We start from the raw sequence: 18,930 nt of genomic DNA on the forward strand, positions 1-18,930 counted from the left end.
TGAAATCCCTCCTTTACCTTCTCTGGTACCAGACCCTACAGCACTGCTTTTGTTTGGGAGGAGGATATGAATACTGGTGCACTCAACATAAGCCATGAAGTAGAGGACTGGGAATGAGTCCTGTGTTCAAATGCTTGTCCTTCCCTTTGAGCAAACCAGATTTTGCATTGCACTGGTAGTGTTCATCCGGGTACGGTGCAAGACAATTGATGGGAGTCATTTTGGACTCACAGATGTCCATGGAGGCCCAAGTCTATTCAGTGTTCAGGGCAGCTGTCCACCAGTTCAATTTGGTACACAAGCTGAGACTGTCTCACCAGAATGGTGCAAGCTCTAGTTATCTCCCGCTTGGACTACTGCAATGCGCTCTACGTGGGGCTACCTTTGAAGGTGACCCAGAAACTACAACTAATCCAGAATGCGGCAGCTAGACTGGTGACTGGGAGTGGCTGCCGAGACCACATAACACCAGTCCTGAAAGACTTACATTGGCTCCCAGTATGTTTCCAAGCACAATTCAAAGGGTTGGTGCTGACCTTTAAAGCCCTAAACGGCCTCGGCCCAGTATACCTGAAGGAGCGTCTCCACCCCCATCGTTCAGCCTGGACACTGAGCTCCAGCTCCGAGGGCCTTCTGGGAGTTCCCTCCCTGCGAGAAGCGAGAAGCGAGGTTACAGGGAACCAGGCAAAGGCGCCCGCCTTGTGGAATGCCCCCCCCCATCAGATGTCAAGGAAATAAACAACTATCTGACTTTTAGAAGACGTCTGACGGCAACCCTGTTTTTAATGTTTGATGTTCTATTGTGTTTTTCATATTCTGTTGGGAGCTGCCCAGATGGGCAGGGTATAAATAACAAATTATTCTTATTCTTATTATCTGAAAGATGACACCCTCCAACAAAAGGAGGAAGGAAAGAGCTTGAAACAGCTTGAATTTTAGTGACAGAGAGAGCTGTAAGTTGGTTGGTTGGAGCTGAAGCATCATCAAGGCACAGCTCCTCTCTCTGGAGAGCTGAAGGCAAAACTATCAGCTGTAGTGCCTGCTTAAATAAGAGTATCTGAAAGGCGGGGTGGGGAGAGATGTGCTTGGCGCCATCATTATCAACTTTAGGAGCGAACAAAGACCTTCCTGTTTACCCTGCCATTGGGCTCTAAATTGGGGTCATGCGGTCCACGGATACTCTAGCCAGTATTGGAAATTCATCTTTTGGCAGGGTGCAGTAGAAGTTGTCCTTTTAATGTTGTCATCACAAAGCCTCTACTGCTCTGTTCTCCGAAGGAAACCAAATCCTGCAGAATCCTCCCTGAAACTTCCCGCAGCTCAGCAAAGTGGGGAGTGCAAAACAATGTATTGCTTATTTATTCAATGCCTCAACACCTTAGGAGACTGGATAACAGTAAAATAAAATGGGGTTCGTTGCTGACTTAACTTGAGATCCCACCTACAGGCTTTGGTAAAGTCCTTTTAATTACACACATCACTTATAACTTGAAGAGCAGGGTGCAATCTAAGCCGCCATCCCCTAATTGTGTCTTCTAGCCTGCTGTAAAATAAGCAAAGACAAACACTGCAATATTGTGCAATAATGTTCCCAGGCTACAGCTAATTTCACATATAGGAACCTCTTCCACAATGCCTGCACATGGGTGCGGAGCATTTCTTCAAAACATTCCAAAGCGGAGAACTGCCACTTATTGTGGGAGGAGTGCTGGGAATTACCCTGCTCCTTGGCTTTATGCTTTTGGTGCTGGTGCTTCTCTCCTTTGCTCTCGCCACCCAAAATCTTGCGAAAACACCTCTCTCCCCATCTCAGCCTGAAATAGCCAGTTTCAGTCCCAGTCGGTCAAACCACTCACATTGAGGGGAAATGCCGCTAAGATGGGCCAGAGTCCTGATCCCAAGGCCTGCAGCTGAACCATGAGGCCACCCAGCCAGTGCTTTTGTGCTTTGTCAGAGTGTGCGCATGCATTCGCCAACACACATCAAAGTGTGGCCAAGCAAAGCAATGTGCCTCATGCATGCCATCCACCTCTGGCTTGAAAAAATTCAGAGGGCTGGGTGCCTCAGAATGATCAAGCTACCCATTTCTCAAAATCCACAATGAAGAATGAGTCCACTCCTCCTCTCTTTTAATGCGACAGTTAAGATGGAAATGGGGGGGGTGCATTCTCTACACTAGGGACCCCTCTTCCCCAACCCCTCTATATTTGCACCACAGCAGAAACTCTAAAACAGGCACCCCCAAACTTCGGCCCTCCAGATGTTTTGGACTACAATTCCCATCATCCCTGACCACTGGTCCTGTTAGCTAGGGATCGTGGGAGTTGTAGGCCAAAACATCTGGAGGGCCATAGTTTGGGGATGCCTGCTCTAAAAGGTTCAGTGGTTTAATTAAAACAGAACAAAACAAAACAGTATGTTGTAACAGCACACCCATCACCATGCAAAAAAACTACAACACCAGAGGCAGATTCACATCTGGATCTTGCCATATATAGTTAGAAGGTGAAAGATGCCCAATTACATCTTCATAGCTTCATGGCTGGAAGATGGAAGGCGGCTAACAGATTGACGTTGAATTCCGATAAGACAGAAGCTCTGTTTCTGGGGAACATGCAAGTGTGGGAGACTCCCTCGTCCTGAATGGGGTAATTGTGTCTCTGAAGGACCAGGAATGCAGCCTGGGGGTCCTTTTGGACTCATAGCTGTCCATGGAGGCGCAGGTCAATTCTGTGTCCAGGGCAGCTGTCTCCTAGCTTCATCTGGTGCGCTGGCCGAAACCCTACGTGCCCACAGACTGTCTCGCCAGAGTGGTGCATGCTCTAGTTATCTCCCGATTGGACTACTGCACGGGTGGCCAACTCCCAATAGACTGCGATCTACTCACAGTATAAAAAACTGGCAGTTATCTACCCATTGTCGTAAAAAGACTGGCAGTGATCTAATTGTGGAGCATTGTTTTTAGGAAGCCAAAGTTGTGGAGCTTTTTTAGTAAGGCAAAGTTGGTGGGTTTTTTGCTTTTTTGTAGGGAGATTGCTGAGGGGCCAGAGGTCAACCAGGATCTACCAAGAACATCCTGTGATCTACCAGTAGATCACGATCCACCTGTTGGACATGCCTGGATTACTGCAATGCGCTGTATGTGGGTCTACTTTTGAAGGTGACTCAGAAACTACAACTAATCCACAATGCAGCAGCTAGACTGGTGACTGGGAGCGGCCGCCGAAACCACTAAAGAATCTACACTGGCTCCCAGTACATGATTCAAATTGTTGGTGCTGACCTTTACAGCCCTAAACGGACTCGGCCCTGTATACCCGAAGCAGCATCTCCACCCCTATTGTTCAGCCTGGACACTGAGATCCAGCATCATTCACATTAGCCTCTACCCAGAGCACACAGGACAATTCTATACCTCCCTGCTGCTTTCAGATACCAACGCTGCTACAACATACAATGTTGCCAGGTTCTGCATAGCAGCGTTCAAAATTCATCTGATGATGACCTGTGCCACAAACTAGATTTAATGAACACTCATATCAGAGTGCTTTGTAAATTGATAGCCATAGCCTTATATATACTAACCTTTTATGCTCTTCCACATCCGTTTAGTGCTCCTAACCCTTCTTTTAGATTATTTTAGATTCTTATAGATTCTTATAGTCTTTTACATATACCTTCTGTTTTAATAATTTTAGTTTTCCAAAGTGTTTTACAGATTTTAAATTATAGTATCCCACCCTACTTATGCTGGTCTATGACTGTACTAAAGATTTGATTGATTGAGATCCAGCACTAAAGAGCCTTTTGGTAGTTCCCTTATGAGAGAAGTGAAGCTACAGGGAACCAGGTAGAGGGCCTTCTCGGTAGTGGCACCTGCCCTGTGGAATGCCTTCCCATCAGATGTCAAGGAGATGAGTAGCTATACAACTTTTAGAAGCAGAGACATCACCTTGCCGACAAAGGTCCCGACAGTTAAAGCTATGGTTTTCCTAGTAGTGATGTATGGAAGTGAGAGCTGGACCATAAAGAAGGCTGATCGCCGAAGAATTGATGCTTTTGATTTATGGTGCTGGAGGAGACTCTTGAGAGTCCCGTGGACCGCAAGAAGATCACACCTACCCATTCTGAAGGAAATCAGCCCTGAGTGCTCACTGGAAGGACAGATCCTGAAGCTGAGGCTCCAATACTTTGGCTACCTCATGAGAAGAGAAGACCCTGATGTTGGGAAAGATGGAGGGCACTAGGAGAAGGGGACGACAGAGGATGAGATGGCTGTACGGTGTTCTCGAAGCTACGAACATGAGTCTGACCAAACTGCGGGAGCCAGTGCAAGACAGGAGTGCCTGGCGTGCTCTGGTCCATGGGGTCACGAAGAGTCGGACACGACGAAACAACTAAACGACTAAGCGACAACAAAACCTATACAACACCAAATTGACACAGTTTGGTGACCAAAGAAACGCACTGGAAATATTTAAGTTATTAAAGCAGTAGACTGTAGGTATTATCCTAACATGCCCTGTCCTATTCGGCCATATAGATTGAATACCTAGTGACAGCAAAAATCAATAAATGGAATTGTCTCTTATTAGGAGAATACTCAGAGGCTCATGTAATCAATCACCTTCCCACTCGTTGCCCCTTAACAAAAAAAGTACCTCCATACAGGGTTCTTCAGAAGGTCCTTTTCTAAAAAGCCATAAGAACATTCTGTTCCCAACAGTAACCAACCTGATGCCTCTGGGAAACCCACAAGCAAAATTGTAGGTAGGGTGGTTTCAGAAACCTAGCTTTAGTAATTTAAAGAGCTGTGTTGTTTTAGATTATAAACTGCCCTGGGATTTTTTTGTTATTCAATTTATTTATTTTTATGAAGGGTGGTTTGCAATTGCCTAAAGGTGATCTCTAACTCATTGTCATCTGCGGAGCACACCCATTTAAATTAATGGTCTTAAATCCATTGACTTCTATGCAACAAAGTCAGCCCTGTTCTGCTTATGCAATGAAACTTCCCCAGCCTCTTGTCTTCTTTCACACCCCTGTGTGCTCTCAGGTTTGCCTAGACGGCGGAGGAGACACCCTCCCCCAACACACACACAGACAGATTTGAGGGTGCATGAATGGAGAAGGAGGGGAAATTATGTTACACAAGTGGAAATCCTTGCACAAACAGAATAACTGTTAGATGCAACTGTTCGATTTCAATGGGACTGCTGTGATTATTTTTACTTAGGGTAATAATCATACAGAGTGCCCACCGCTTTGCTCCTATTTAGAAAGCTAACTAACACTGTTCTTCCATAGGTTTAGAATATGTATTAAATAAGGCATCCCCAAACTTCGGCCCTCCAGATGTTTTGGACTACAATTCCCATAATCCCTGACCACTGGTCCTGTTAGCTAGGGATCATGGAAGTTGTAGGCCAAAACACCTGGAGGGCCGCAGTTTGGGGATGCCTGTATTAAATGGATAAATTTTACTGAGGTGGCCCTTGAGATTTTACAGCATATTCCTATGGCAGTCTATTCAGAAGTACAGTGATACCTCAGGTTACGAACTTCATTCGTTCCGGAGGTCTGTTCTTAACCTGAGGCGCATTTTTGCTAATGGGGCCTCCTGCTGCCGCCGCTAGCACATGATTTCCGTTCTCATCCTGGGGCAAAGTTCTCAACCTGAGGTACTACTTCCAGGTTAGCGAAGTTTGTAACTCAAAGTGTTTGTAACCTGAAGCGTTTGTAACCCGAGGTACCACTGTAGTCTAAGTTCTGTGGAACTTACTCCAGCTGCCTTTAGGTTTATACAGCCTTAATAGTATACTTTTGACATCTGTCCATTGAGTTCAACACATACAGGGTATCCTATTTTATCTCACAACAGCTCTGTGATTTATTTAATTACATCACTTTAAAAAACAAACAAACCAACAACCTGCCTTTCTTCAGAACATCGATCAGCTAAAATGAACTACCATTAAAATGACGAGAAACCTAAAAGCAGCAGAAATTAAAACAGCCAAATTAAAGACTTAGAAACAGCTTCAAAGGTATTTAAAACAATTATGAGAGGGCTTCCCAGTGTGGCAAAAGAACATTAGAGAGGAAGCAAATCTGCATTCCCTTGGGAGGGTGCTTCAAAGTTTGTTCAGTAGAGAAAAGGCCCTCTTCCCTGATCAAGTTAGGCAGGTTGTAAGGTCACCCAGTGAGTGTCATACCTGAGCAGGGACTGAATCCCACAGCTCCCAGATTTCATGTGCCAGATTGGCTTCTATGGGTCTTGATTGGCAGAAATAAATAAATGGGCAAGTGCTGTTAGAGCAGGAAAATGTAATCATTCAGGAGAAAGTGGGACTAGAACTCTCAAGGTGGGCAACATGCATCTCTGAATTCATTTCATACAGTCCCTGTGGTCCTGCAGCCCTCGGAAGCGGTTCCAATTTCCCCATCCTACCAGAATCCTTTCCTTCTTATTTGTTCTTTCCGCTTTTTGCCTCTCTGGAACACTAGTCAGAAAGGAATGACATGTTCTTCGGTTGCGCAAAGCAACTAACGAAAATCTCCTGGCTACTAATTTGTGAATAACCCTCTCAAACCCTTACTTTGGAGTGGACTTGCATAGAGTGGGGAATTCTAGACAGAGCTTTTTCATTTGAGTTGGCATCCATCTCTCTCAGGAGACAATGGAAGAGTGCGCCTTTGCGGGTAAAGTAAAACCGTCGGAGAGTTACCGCTACAGCGCCTACTGTGGCTGTAGAGACCGATAAAGGAGAGAATGCTTTATTGCAGATGGGGCATGAGAAGGTGTCCACAGAAACAGTTTTAGGGTAGCTCAACCAGTGCAGTAACACTGGGGGCCACACTGAAGGGGATGCCAAAACAATGCTGTAGAACCAAAATAATGCTGTAGAACGGAGCGAGGGAGGTGAGGGACCCAGAATTTTAGCTGAAATTTGAGAGCCCAAAGTCTGCCACTGGTGTCCAGTTGTGCTAACACATGGTGTTATCCTCTCTGCGCTCTTCCCAGCAGACATCCCTCCTCTGGTCACTGCTATGGATGCAGACCCTTCAAGTGTTCCTATTTTCCAGAGACAGTCCCAGATTTACAGAAGTTGTCCCAGTTTCTGATCTCACTCCAGAATGTCCCACATTTCCTTAGGATGTCCCTATTTTCATCGGAGAAATGTTGGAGGGTATGGAGTTATCCAACCCCCAAGCCAGGTAAGGTAAAGGGACCCCTGACCGTTAAGTCCAGTTGCGGACAACTGGGGTTGTGGCGCTCATCTCGCTTTACTGGCCAAGGGAGCCGGCTTACAGCTTCCGGATCATGTGGCCAGCATGACTAAGCCGCTTCTGGCGAACCAGAGCAGCACACGGAAATGCCGTTTACATTCCCGCTGGAGCAGTACCTATTTATCTACTTACGGTATCTACTTGCACTTTGATGTGCTTTCGAACTGCTAGGTTGGCAGGAGCTGGGACTGAGCAATGGGAGCTCACCCCGTTGCAGGGATTTGAACTGCCGACCTTCTGATCGGCAAGCCCTAGGCTTAGTCATTTAGACCACAGCATTTATAGATACAGTGGTGCCTTGCTAGACGAAATTAATTTGTTCCAGGACTCAATTCGTCCTACAAAAATTTCGTCTAGCGAGGCACCGTTTCCCATAGGAATGCATTAAAAGTCAATTAATGCGTTCCTATGGGCTCTGGGGGGAACTGGCGGCGGCGGCGGCGCTTGCTCTCTTGGCTCGGGGAAGGCAGGCAGGCACTTCCCTGAGCCAAGAGAGCAAGCGCCGCTGCTGCCAACGACAGAGCCGGATCAGACGAAGCTTCAGAAGCTTCGTTGGATCCGGCTCTGTCGGGCGGGGTAGGGGAAAGGCGAAGGAATGATCCTGCGCCTTTCCCCCACCTCTGCCAAGCCCCATGCCGCCGCATCTTGCCTGCCTCCCCCGAGACCTCCGAAACTGCGCTCCATGCCGGTTGTGCAAGGCGAGAGGCGGCGGGGGGAGAAACTCTTCTCCTTGCCGCCGCCTCCCGCCTGGATCGGACACGAGGCGGGGAAAGACCTTTGCCTTCTTTCCGCGCTAGTGTTCCGCTGGTCTCTGCTGGTTGCCCCTCACTGCTCGGGGCAACCGGCAGAGACCAGTGGAAAACAAAGGGGAACCAGCTGCAGCACTGGAAGAAGGCAAAGGAAGATCAGCTGAGAGGCGCTGACAGCTGTCAGCGCCTCTCAGCTGATCTTCCTTTGCCTTCTTTCCTTGCTACAGCTGGTTCCCCTTTTGCTAGATGAATGCCTTTTGCAAATAGGTTTTGTGATCGGAGGTTTTAATGGCCACGCTTCGCAAGACAAAGCGGCGGCCATAGAAAACCTCGTCGTCTTGCGAGGCAAAAACCTATTCGTTAAGCGAAAAATTCATCTTACAGGGCATTCGTCTAGCGAGGCACCACTGTACTTAAGTAACTATAAAACTTTAGGAGATACCGGAAGGCAGCCCCATATAGGGAAGGTTTTTTTAATGTTTGGTTTTTTAAAATGTTTTTTATGTATGTTGGAAGCTGCCCAGAATGGCTGTGGCAACCCAGTAAGATGTGTGGGGTATAAATAATAAAATTATTATTATTATGGAGTAGGATGTCCCTATGGTGGAGACCTCCCCATCCTGACCCTTCCTGGGAGGAGGAAGACAGTATAGATTTACAACAGGGGTTTGAGGGAGGTCGCAGCTCAGAGGCAGATGAGGGGGGAAACAGGGAAATCATGGAAGAGCCAAAAAAACAGCTCAAAGACAGAGGGCACTTAGTGACACCCATAGAGGTGATGAGAATGACGAATGAGGAAGTGGGAGAGATGGGGGGGGGTAGAGAATCACTCAGGACAACGCCATTATCCAAGAGGCTGAGTTCTATAGCCTCTCTCTGTAAAGACTGAAATAAAAAAGGACTGTTCCTTGTCTCTATACTTTCCTGGGCAACCAGCCTGGAGCCGCTGACAGCATCTTAACACCCCATTTTCATCGGAGAAATTTTGGAGGCTATGTGGAAGCACAACTTGACTGTCCGCCTCTGCGGTCGTCTGCAAGGGATTCCCACACAGAAGGGTTAAATGTCGCCAACCTTCATGTCATGTTTGCAGACATCTTTGTAAACCAGAGCAGATTTGCGGGGAAGCCAGCGCCCCACAGAGGTACCGTGTTTCTCATATTTTAAGGCATCCCTACAAAATAAGGCATGGCAGGATTTTCCTGAGGTGGAAAAATATAAGGCATACCTCGAAAATAAGCCGTACCGGGTGGTGGAAGAAGGTCTGTGGCAAAGAAGGGTTGCTGCTGCCGCGTTAACCCCCGAGACCTGGCTGCAGCCTCAGCGCGCAGCGCGTGCAGCCCCAGAACCCGGCTGTAGCCTTTGCGCACGGACACCCGGGACCCGGCTGCAGCCTCAGCGCGCAGCGCGCGCAGCCCCAGTACCCGGCTGCAGCCTCTGCCTGCCGCGCGTGCAGCCCCAGGACCCGGCTGCAGCCTCTGCCTGCCGCGCGCGCAGCCCCAGGACCCGGCTGCAGCCTCTGCCTGCCGCGCGCGCAGCCCCAGGACCCGGCTGCAGCCTCTGCCTGCCGCGCGCGCAGCCCCAGGACCCGGCTGCAGCCTCTGCCTGCCGCGCGCGCAGCCCCAGGACCCGGCTGCAGCCTCTGCCTGCCGCGCGCGCAGCCCCAGGACCCGGCTGCAGCCTCTGCCTGCCGCGCGCGCAGCCCCAGGACCCGGCTGCAGCCTCTGCCTGCCGCGCGCGCAGCCCCAGGACCCGGCTGCAGCCTCTGCCTGCCGCGCGCGCAGCCCCAGGACCCGGCTGCAGCCTCTGCCTGCCGCGCGCGCAGCCCCAGGACCCGGCTGCAGCCTCTGCCTGCCGCGCGCGAAGACCCGGTGGGAGCAGGTCTGTCGTCTGCACAGATACCGGTACCGGTACTTATTTTTTAATTAAGACATCCCTTGAAAATAAGCCATGCTGTGTTTTTTTCAGGAAAAAATTAATATAAGACATGACTTATAATGTGAGAAACACGGTAGCCGTGATAAAAATTGATACAGGGCAGCCTGTATTCCAGAATCGTTAAACCAGAAAGCGTTTGCTGCAAACAAGGTGGCATGTTTCAGGTTTATCCCATTTTATCTTGACAACAGCCCTGCAAGGTAGATTTGGTTGAGAGCGATTCATCCAGTGGCATGGCATTTGTTGCGCGTTCAAGTCCAACACTGCAGGCACCGCACCACACTGGCTCATATACAGTCATACCTCGGTTTAAGTACTCCTCGGTTTGAGTACTTTCAGTTTAAGTACTCTGCGGACCCGTCTGGAACGGATTAATCCACTTTCCATTACTTTCAATGGGAAAGTTCGCTTCAGGTTAAGTACAGACTTCCAGAACCAATTACACTCATACTTTGGGTCAAGTACGCTTCAGGTTGAGTACTCCGCGGACCCATCTGGAACGGATTAATTCACTTTCCATTACTTTCAATGGGAAAGTTCGCTTCAGGTTAAGTACGCTTCAGGTTAAGTACAGACTTCCGGAACCAATTGTGTACTTAAACTGAGGTACCACTGTACTGTTTAATGCTAACAACTGAAGAACGGTCCTTCATAAGTACAGGACTTTTATCCTTTCCTTGCTGGAATGACAACTTCAAATTCCCTTCAAGGGAGGAAAACATAACAAAAAAAGAGTCTTTGAAGTGAGCTATTGGTGATGCCTGGATATCATGTACACAGGCAAGGAAACCAGACTTGATGAAAGAAAGTTAGAAGAGCTAAAATAAGGGGGAAACAGGTTGAAATTTCCTGAGAAGATAAGTGAGCTTCTGTTTATCTCTCCCTGCCCTAAAGATGTCTGAGGGTTTGAAGTGCTGCCAGGCCCCCCCCCCCCCCGAAAAATATAAACAGACAACTGAAAACCATCTATCTTTTTTGTCTTTAAACTGATGGGTGGTGGAGGGTAGGGCTGAAGAAAAAACAAAACAAAACCCCTCCTCTTTCTGCAAGCACACACACTTTTTTTTCATAGAATCGAAGAATTCTAGAGTTGGAAGGTTCCCTGAGGGTCATCTAGTCCAACCCCCTGTATCTGGAACTGGAAGACCAGTTACTGATTATGCCAACTTACAGTGCAATTCTGCATGTCAATGGGACTTGCTTCCAGAAAAGTGAGTATCAGACTGCAGTCAAAATAAATCACCATATTATGCATGGGCAGTAAATTTAATCAGAAGCAGATCTTACTCCCTAGTAAATGTGTCTAGGATTGAAGCCTGATATAATTTTCTGCTACAAATGCTCAATTTCAGCAAGCAATTGGATTGTCTGCAAGAAAAATATAACCTACCCGGGGCGGGAAAGACAATGCACCTTAAAAGAAAAATGCTAGCACAAAAATCCAACAGGTTAAAAGGCTTTCCCCATCACTCTTCCATACCAAAAGGAAGTTTTTATCTGCTGAATTTCTGTATGCCAGAAAGGTTACTGTCAGAAGGTCGCTCCGTTTGTTATTCATTTTTAACTTTGTAGCTTTTATAAGACATTAGTAAATATGTATACTTTTTAAATAAGGGACAGAAGCAAAGGAAATAAAAAAACAGAAACCCTAAGCCTGAGGAAAACTTCAGTGAAACTTGAAAGCCCACATACTGCATTGTGGACATTGATTGGTTTTGATGAACTTTATGAAGAAGAGGAAGAGGAAGAGGAAGAGGAAGAGGAAGAGGAAGAGGAAGAGGAAGAAGAAGAAGAAGAAGAAGAAGAAGAAGAAGTAGAAGAAGAAGAAGTAGAAGAAATTATTCATACCACACCCATCTGGCTGGGTTTCCCCAGCCACTCTGGGCAGCTCCCAACAGAACATTAAAAAAATGATAAAAGATCAAACATTAAAACCTTCCCTATAAAAAATGATAAAAGATCAACATTAAAACATTTAACTTTTAGATTCTTTTATTGTAATTTAATTTTGCTCCAATAGACCAAACAGGGGCCTACTTTTGATGTGCTTGTTAAAACTTTGAAACAGAATTTAAACAAAAATATTACTTTGAGATTTGTCTCCCATTTATAAAGGTCCCTTGCCTTTATATTGCAATAATTGCAGGGAGTGAAACATTGACTTCACTCAATGCATAACCAGACATTACAGATGACTACAGAATCTATTCAATTTCTAACAAGGCATGGGGTGGCTGGTCTCTTATGCATGCTAATTATATTAAATTTTCTGTGGTCCCCATACGGCTATAAAAACCTGGCAAATGATCTCACACAAATGCGCTACAAACAAACCTAGTCCTATTGCATGTTAAATCTCATAGTATATGTTAAGTAGAATCCACAGTTAATGAATAAGTATGAATAGTGGACAGAAATCTGCTAGGAACGGCAAATGCACTCTTCCTCTATACAGTACTTCTCATTTGATGAAGTGTTGGGGCTCTTCCAAACACTGCCCAGCAACTAATGGGGATTGTATGTTCAGCATGGAGCCTTATACAATTTAATAGTTCTTTGATGGGTGTACCTGCATGACACCCATTTTTCCCAGACGCTCTTTCTCATACCAATAGTTTATAGTTTTATAATAAGAATTTTATTATTTGCACCTCACCCATTTGACTGGGTTGCCCCAGACACTCTGGGCAGCTTCCAACATATATAAAAACATAATAAAACATTACACATTAAAAAGCTTGACAAAACCCCAAGTGTACCGTGCACAGGGAACAATGAAATGTGTGAAAAGGCCAGCACAGGCCAATGTGTACCCAAAAGCCCGGGTAAGCATGCATAAGATTTCAGTCATGTAGTATAACCCTGAAGTATTTTTTTTTACTCAGGATTAAGTCCCACAGGACGCGGGTGGCGCTGTGGTCTAAACCACTGAGCCAAGGTCGGCAGTTCGAATCCCTGCGACGGGGTGGGCTCCCGTTGCTCGGTCCCTGCTCCTGCCAACCTAGCAGTTCAAAAGCACGTCAAGTGCAAGTAGATAAATAGGTACCGCTACAGCGGGAAGGTAAACAGCATTTCCGTGCGCTGCTCTGGTTCGCCAGAAGCGGCTTAGTCATGCTGGCCACATGGCCCGGAAGCTGTACCCCAGCTCCCTCAGCCAATAAAGCGAGATGCGCGCCGCAACCCCAGAGTCGTCCGTGACTGGACCAAACTGTCAGGGGTCCCTTTACCTTTAAGAAGATTTCCTAAGGGAAAATTTCCTAAGGGAAATCACAGGTAAAAATACCCCCGAAGAGGACATTATAGGGAAGGCAGGCTTCTGGGAGGGGGGGGGGCGGAACCTCCATTGATTACTTTTAATGCATTTCAACAATTTTTGTGGATCTGGGCCCATTCCCGGCCCTCCTTAGCTACGCCTGTGGCCACAGAAGGAACAAAGTATATTTCTAGGTGGGGAATTGCAGTCCACAGGTTAGGATATCGTAAGCCCAGCAATGCCCCCCCAAACTCCTTGTATGGGGGCACTTGCCCACCCTATTCTCCCCACCACCACCACCCATGGAGTGGACTTAACAACATACACTAAACTATTTTCAACCAGCAAAGTAGTTTTCTCTCCTCCACTTTTAGCATTTCACGCTGAGCCCGACGAGTTCTGTTAAACTTATATGCTATCTCGATTCTTTGTGATTTTTAATTGACTGTAATAAAGTTATTGTGTTACTATTCCAGCTTGGATTCATATTACGTTTTTTTCCCTTCCCCAACGGGCCAACATCAGTGCCTGCTACAACATGCCTCCGTTGGGGGGAACTGGAACATCAAAGCCAGGGCAGGAACCGCAACTATTTACAATTTTATTGAGGGCTTATAGACATTCTTTACAGATTTATCATGCATAAAGCAACCATTCACGCCTCCTGAGCTCAAGGATAATTAATAGGATTCTCCACCCAAGTACTCCATAATGCCTGTATTGTGAAAAATAACAATCATAATATAGTAAAATATTTTTTTCATATTTGCTACATACATAGCGTCTTATCTTTCATTTTAATTGTCTTGGTTAGATTTTTATAACTTGCAGGTTGTACATAAAAACAACACAAACTGTAATCGAGGATATATAATTCAATAGTATGTATGCATGTATTACAGTCGTACCTTGGATCCTGAACGCCTTGCGAGTTGATTTGGCTCCTGAACGCCGCAAACCCGAAAAGTGAGTGTCCCGGTTTGCGAAAGTTCTTTGGAACCCAAACGTCCGACGCGACTTCTGCGGCTTCCAATTGGCTGCAGGAGCTTCCTGCAGCCAATCGGAAGATGTGCCTTGGTTTCCGAACGTTTTGGAAGTCGAACAGACTTCCAGGACGGATTCCATTCGACTTCTGAGGTACCACTGTATTATTATTATTATTATTATTATTATTATTATTATTATTATTAAAACGTCCGTGGCGCTGTGGGTTAAACCACTGAGCCTAGGGCTTGCTGATCAGAAGGTCGGCGGTTCGAATCCCTGTGACGGGGTGAGCTCCCATTGCTTGGTCCCAGCTCCTGCCAACCTAGAAGTTCGAAAGCACATCAAAATGCAAGTACAGTGGTGCCTCGCTAGACGAATTTAATTCGTTCCACGGGTCGTTTCTTATAACGAAAAATTCGTCTAGCAAATCCCGTAGGAATGCATTGGATTTTTTTTTATTTTTTTGCCCATAGGAACGCATTAATTGAATTTCAATGCATTCCTATGGGAAACCGCGATTCGCTAGACGAATTTTTCATAAAACAAATTCGTCTAGTGAGGCAACCTCCACTAGAAAAAACCTTTCGTTAAGCGGAAATTTCATTAAGCAGGGCATTTGTTAAGCGAGGCACCACTGTAGATAAATAGGAACTGCTACAGCGGGAAGGTAAACGGCGTTTCCATGTGCTGCTCTGGTTTGCCAGAAGTGGCTTTGTCATGCTGGCCACATGACCTGGAAGCTATACGCCGGCCCCCTCGGCCAATAATGCGAGATGAGCGTGCAACCCTAGAGTCGGTCACGACTGGACCTAATGGTCAGGGGTCCCTTTACCTTTACCTTTATATTCCGGCGTACAAGACGACTGGGCGTATAAGACGACCCCCAACTTTTCCAGTTAAAATATAGAGTTTGGGATATACTCACTGTATAAGAAATACGACCCAGCGTATAAGACGACCCCTGACTTTTGAGAAGATTTTCCTGGGTTAAAAAGTAGTCTTACGCAGGAATATACTGTAACTACTATTCTGTTGCAACAATGTGTAGCAAAACCATAATACATCAAGCACCCTTAAACAGCTGCAATGTTTGCAGAGGAGGGCGACCAAGATGATAAAAGGGTCTTGAAACCAAGCCTTATGAGGAATAGTTGAGAGAATTGGGTATGTTTAGCCTGGACAGGAGAAGACTGAGAGGCAATATGATAGCCATGGAGGATGGAGCAAGCTTGTTTTCTCCTGCTCTAGAGGGTATGATGAGAACCAATGGATTTAAATTACAAGAAAGGAGATTCCAGGTAAACATCAGGAAGAACTTTCTGACAGTTAAGAGGTGTCTGGCAGTGGAACAGACTCCCTCGGAAGGTGATGGGCTGTGCTTCCTTGGGGGTTTTCATGCAGAGTTTGAATACCATGTATCATCCAGCTGAGATTTTGGGGGTTGCACTAGATGACCCTTGGAGTCCCTTCCAACTCTACAATTCTATGATTCTTGTGGAAAAGAAAGAAGGGAAATACGGTAATAAAAAAGGGGGAGGGAAAGAGAGGAAATGACACATCAAGAGGGGAGAAGGACAACATAACAAAAGACTATAATTTTATTTATTAAATTTCTATACCCGCCATTCATCTGAGGGTCATGGTGTGGTTTACAATAGAAAAACATAAAAATGTACAGAATCACAGAGTTGTAGAGCCGGAAGCACCCCAAGGGTCATTTAGTCCAAGCCTTGCAATGCAGGAATCTCAACATACCTGACCCTGCCTACCTTTGCAAATATGCTAGTGGTTTTGTTGCTGCGCCAATATAGTAACGAACAAAAAAGAATGATGTGTGTGTGTGTGCGCGCGCGCGCGCACACACACACACACACACACACACCGGGAGTTTAAAAGGCTATATAACACCACCTATGGACAAGCTGCAAAACTTATTTGCGGGAAACGAGGGTTATGGGTTTGTTTCCTTCTTTCCTTCTTATTTATTTTATGTTTTTATTTTGTATTTTTATGCAATGCACTGCTCTGAGATCTTCAGGTGAAGGGAGGTATACAAATTTAACAAACAAACACGAGTTTCGAAAACCCTTTAAAAATTTCCATGGGCGACAACCAACCCGCACAACCTCCGCTAAGAAAGGCCTAGATAAACTCCAAATTGCAACAATACAAAGTTAATACATAAAAGCAAACAGTTTTGAAAACCCTTAAAAACAAAAACCCACCAGCGGAAACCAACCCGCACCCTTCGCTAAGAGCAGCCCAGAAACGGAATTGCAAAACTGGAACGAAAGCACACCAAAAAACACACCCCATCATTCCAACCTGGAAAAACTTCTGGTTTCTCCTGCCCTTCCTTGCTCAGATCCAGGGCACCCGCGGCGGCTTCAGGGCGCCTCACCGCGCGTGCTCGGCGTCCTCCTCGCTCGCGCATGCGCCCTGCTGCCCGCGCGCTGGGCGTGGCGTCGTGCGTGAGGTGGGGTGTGTGAGTGTGTGTGTGCCGATTCGGTTCGGCCGCGGCGCGTCGTCTGAGCGGCTGTTGGCGCCGACTCCTTGGTTCAATCCCTTCATGGCGGCCCCGGCCGGGTTGCCGCGCCGCTAGGCCTCGCTCGCTCCCTCGCCGGGGCGGCGGGGGAGCGGCGGCCGCGGGTCCGTCCCCCCCCCCCGCTCGAGGGAGGCGGCCATGGCGAGCCGGGGAGCTCCGCTGGTGCTGCTGGCGGCGGCGCTGGCGCTGGTGCGAGGCGGAGGCTCCTCAGGGCTGCCCGAAGGCTGCAAACAGGACGGCGGAGGAGGAGGAGGCGGAGGCCGCCTCAGGAGCAAGGCTTCTCCGCCGGCCGAAGCGGGAGTTGGAGTCGGAGGGAAGGTGGTCTGCAGCAGCCTGGCTCTGGCCCGTGTCCCGGACCCCGGCGGTCTCCCCAACAGGACGGTCACCCTGTGAGTAAGCGACGCCGAGGAAATGGGTTTGGGGAGAGCCGGGGTCCGCTTGGAGTGGGATTTGGTCCTTGCGATGGAGACAACTTTTAAAATCTATTATTATATACTGTGTTGTTGTTGTTGTTGTTGTTGTTGTTGTTGTTGCAAGTTTTAAAATCTATTATTATTATTATTATTATTATTATTATTATATACTGTGTTGTTGTTGTTGTTGTTGTTGTTGTTGTTTTCTTCTCCTTCTCTCCGTAGTGCTCAGTTCGGCCGTGCTCCCCCCCCCCCGTGTGTTTGGCTCATTGTTTATGATTCTTTCCCACTCCCCTTCATGCCGCCTTTTCAGCGTGGTTTCGGGCTGTGCCAAAGGCGGCGTGCAGATAAAAAGGTGGTGGGGTGATTGTGTGTGTGGAAGATGCCCCGTCTCCCTTTCGTGATTGGTTTTTTCCCCTCCCCTCGCTCAGCTAATAACGCACAACCCCTATATAACAGGGGTCAGCAAACTTTTTCAGCAGGGGGCCGGTCCACTGTCCCTTAGACCTTGGGGGCGGGGGGGGGGGACTATATTTTGGGGGAAAATAAATGAACGAATTCCTGTGCCCCACAAATAACCCATGGATGCATTTTAAATAAAAGCACACATTCTACTCATGTAAAAACATGCTGATTTCAGAACCATCTGTGGGCCAGATTTAGAAAGCGACTGGGCCAGATCCTGCCCCCGGGCTTTAGTTTGCCTACCCACCCCCTATAACACCACCTTCATTCATATATATATATATATATATATATATATATATACAGTATATATGTATGGATGTGGGTGGCGCTGTAGTCTAAACCACTGAGCCTCTTGGGCTTGCAGATCAGAATCCTCGCAAAGGAGGGGAGCTCTGCCCCAGCTCCTACCAACCTAGCAGTTCGAGAGCATGCCAGTGGAAGTAGATAAATAGGTAGCACTACAGTGGGAAGGTAAACAGCGTTTCTGTGTGCTCTGGCTTCCGTCACAGTGTTCCGTTGCACCAGAAGCATGGCCTGCACCAGAAGCAGTCCTGCTGGCCACATGACCCGGAAAGCTGTCTGTGGACAAATGCTGGCTCCCTTGGCCTGAAAGCAAAATGAAAGCCGCAACCCCATAGTTGCCTTTGACTGGCCTTACCCATCCAGCGGTGTCCTACCTTTTACATACATACACACACACACACACACACATGATTTTTCAACTTTAACAGAGATACATCAAACATCTATCATAAAAAACATTATTCCAAGGAATCTCCTGGACTTTCATCCTCCCCTATGTGGACTTGCTGATCAGAAGGTCAGCGGTTTGAATCCCCGCGACGGGGTGAGCTCCCGTTGCTCGGTCCCTGCTCCTGCCAACTTACCTTAGCGGTTCAAAAGCACGTCAAAGTGCAAGTAGATAAATAGGTACCGCTCCGGCAGGAAGGTAAATGGCATTTCCGAGCGCTGCTCTGGATCGTCGGAAGCAGCTTAGTCATGCTGGCCACATGACCTGGAAGCTGTACGCCGGCTCCCTCGGCTAGTAAAGCGAAATGAGCGCTGCAACCCCAGAGTCGTCCGCGACTGGACCTAACGGTCAGGGGTCCAAAAAATAAAAATAACAATTGTGGGTCTCTTCAAAATATGGCAACCCTAGGATGTGTGGAAGATGTCCTGTGTCCCTCTCTTAATTGTTTTTTTTTGTCACTTTGTGTAATAGTGCTCCTTCTCACAACCCCATAACACCATATTTTGCACAACCCCATAACACCATCTTTCCGTCCC

The 18,930-nt window shown here is 47.2% G+C and overlaps 2 protein-coding genes across 4 annotated transcripts in view; one reads left to right on the forward strand and one right to left on the reverse strand.

The window, feature by feature from the left end:
- LOC118083567 (cytosolic beta-glucosidase) overlaps positions 1–16,620 on the reverse strand; it is a 99,324-nt gene extending 82,704 nt beyond the window's left edge. The window contains exon 1 of one of the 3 annotated variants that reach the window (XM_060278946.1): positions 16,543–16,620. The gene's annotated coding sequence lies outside the window, so the exon portion shown is untranslated. Of the gene's footprint in view, positions 1–16,516 lie in introns of all 3 variants that reach the window. The other 2 variants (XM_060278945.1, XM_035112077.2) reach the window with 2 other exon arrangements.
- Positions 16,621–16,702: 82 nt separating this feature from the next.
- Positions 16,703–18,930, forward strand: part of ADGRA3 (adhesion G protein-coupled receptor A3) — a 47,181-nt gene continuing 44,953 nt past the window's right edge. Inside the window, exon 1 of the mRNA XM_035112025.2 lies at positions 16,703–17,151. Coding sequence (XP_034967916.2) covers positions 16,901–17,151 — 251 coding nt within the window. The 5' untranslated portion in view covers positions 16,703–16,900. The remainder of the gene's footprint in view (positions 17,152–18,930) is intronic.

Source organism: Zootoca vivipara, chromosome 9 (genome assembly GCF_963506605.1).
Source record: "Zootoca vivipara chromosome 9, rZooViv1.1, whole genome shotgun sequence".
Lineage (NCBI taxonomy): Eukaryota > Metazoa > Chordata > Lepidosauria > Squamata > Lacertidae > Zootoca > Zootoca vivipara.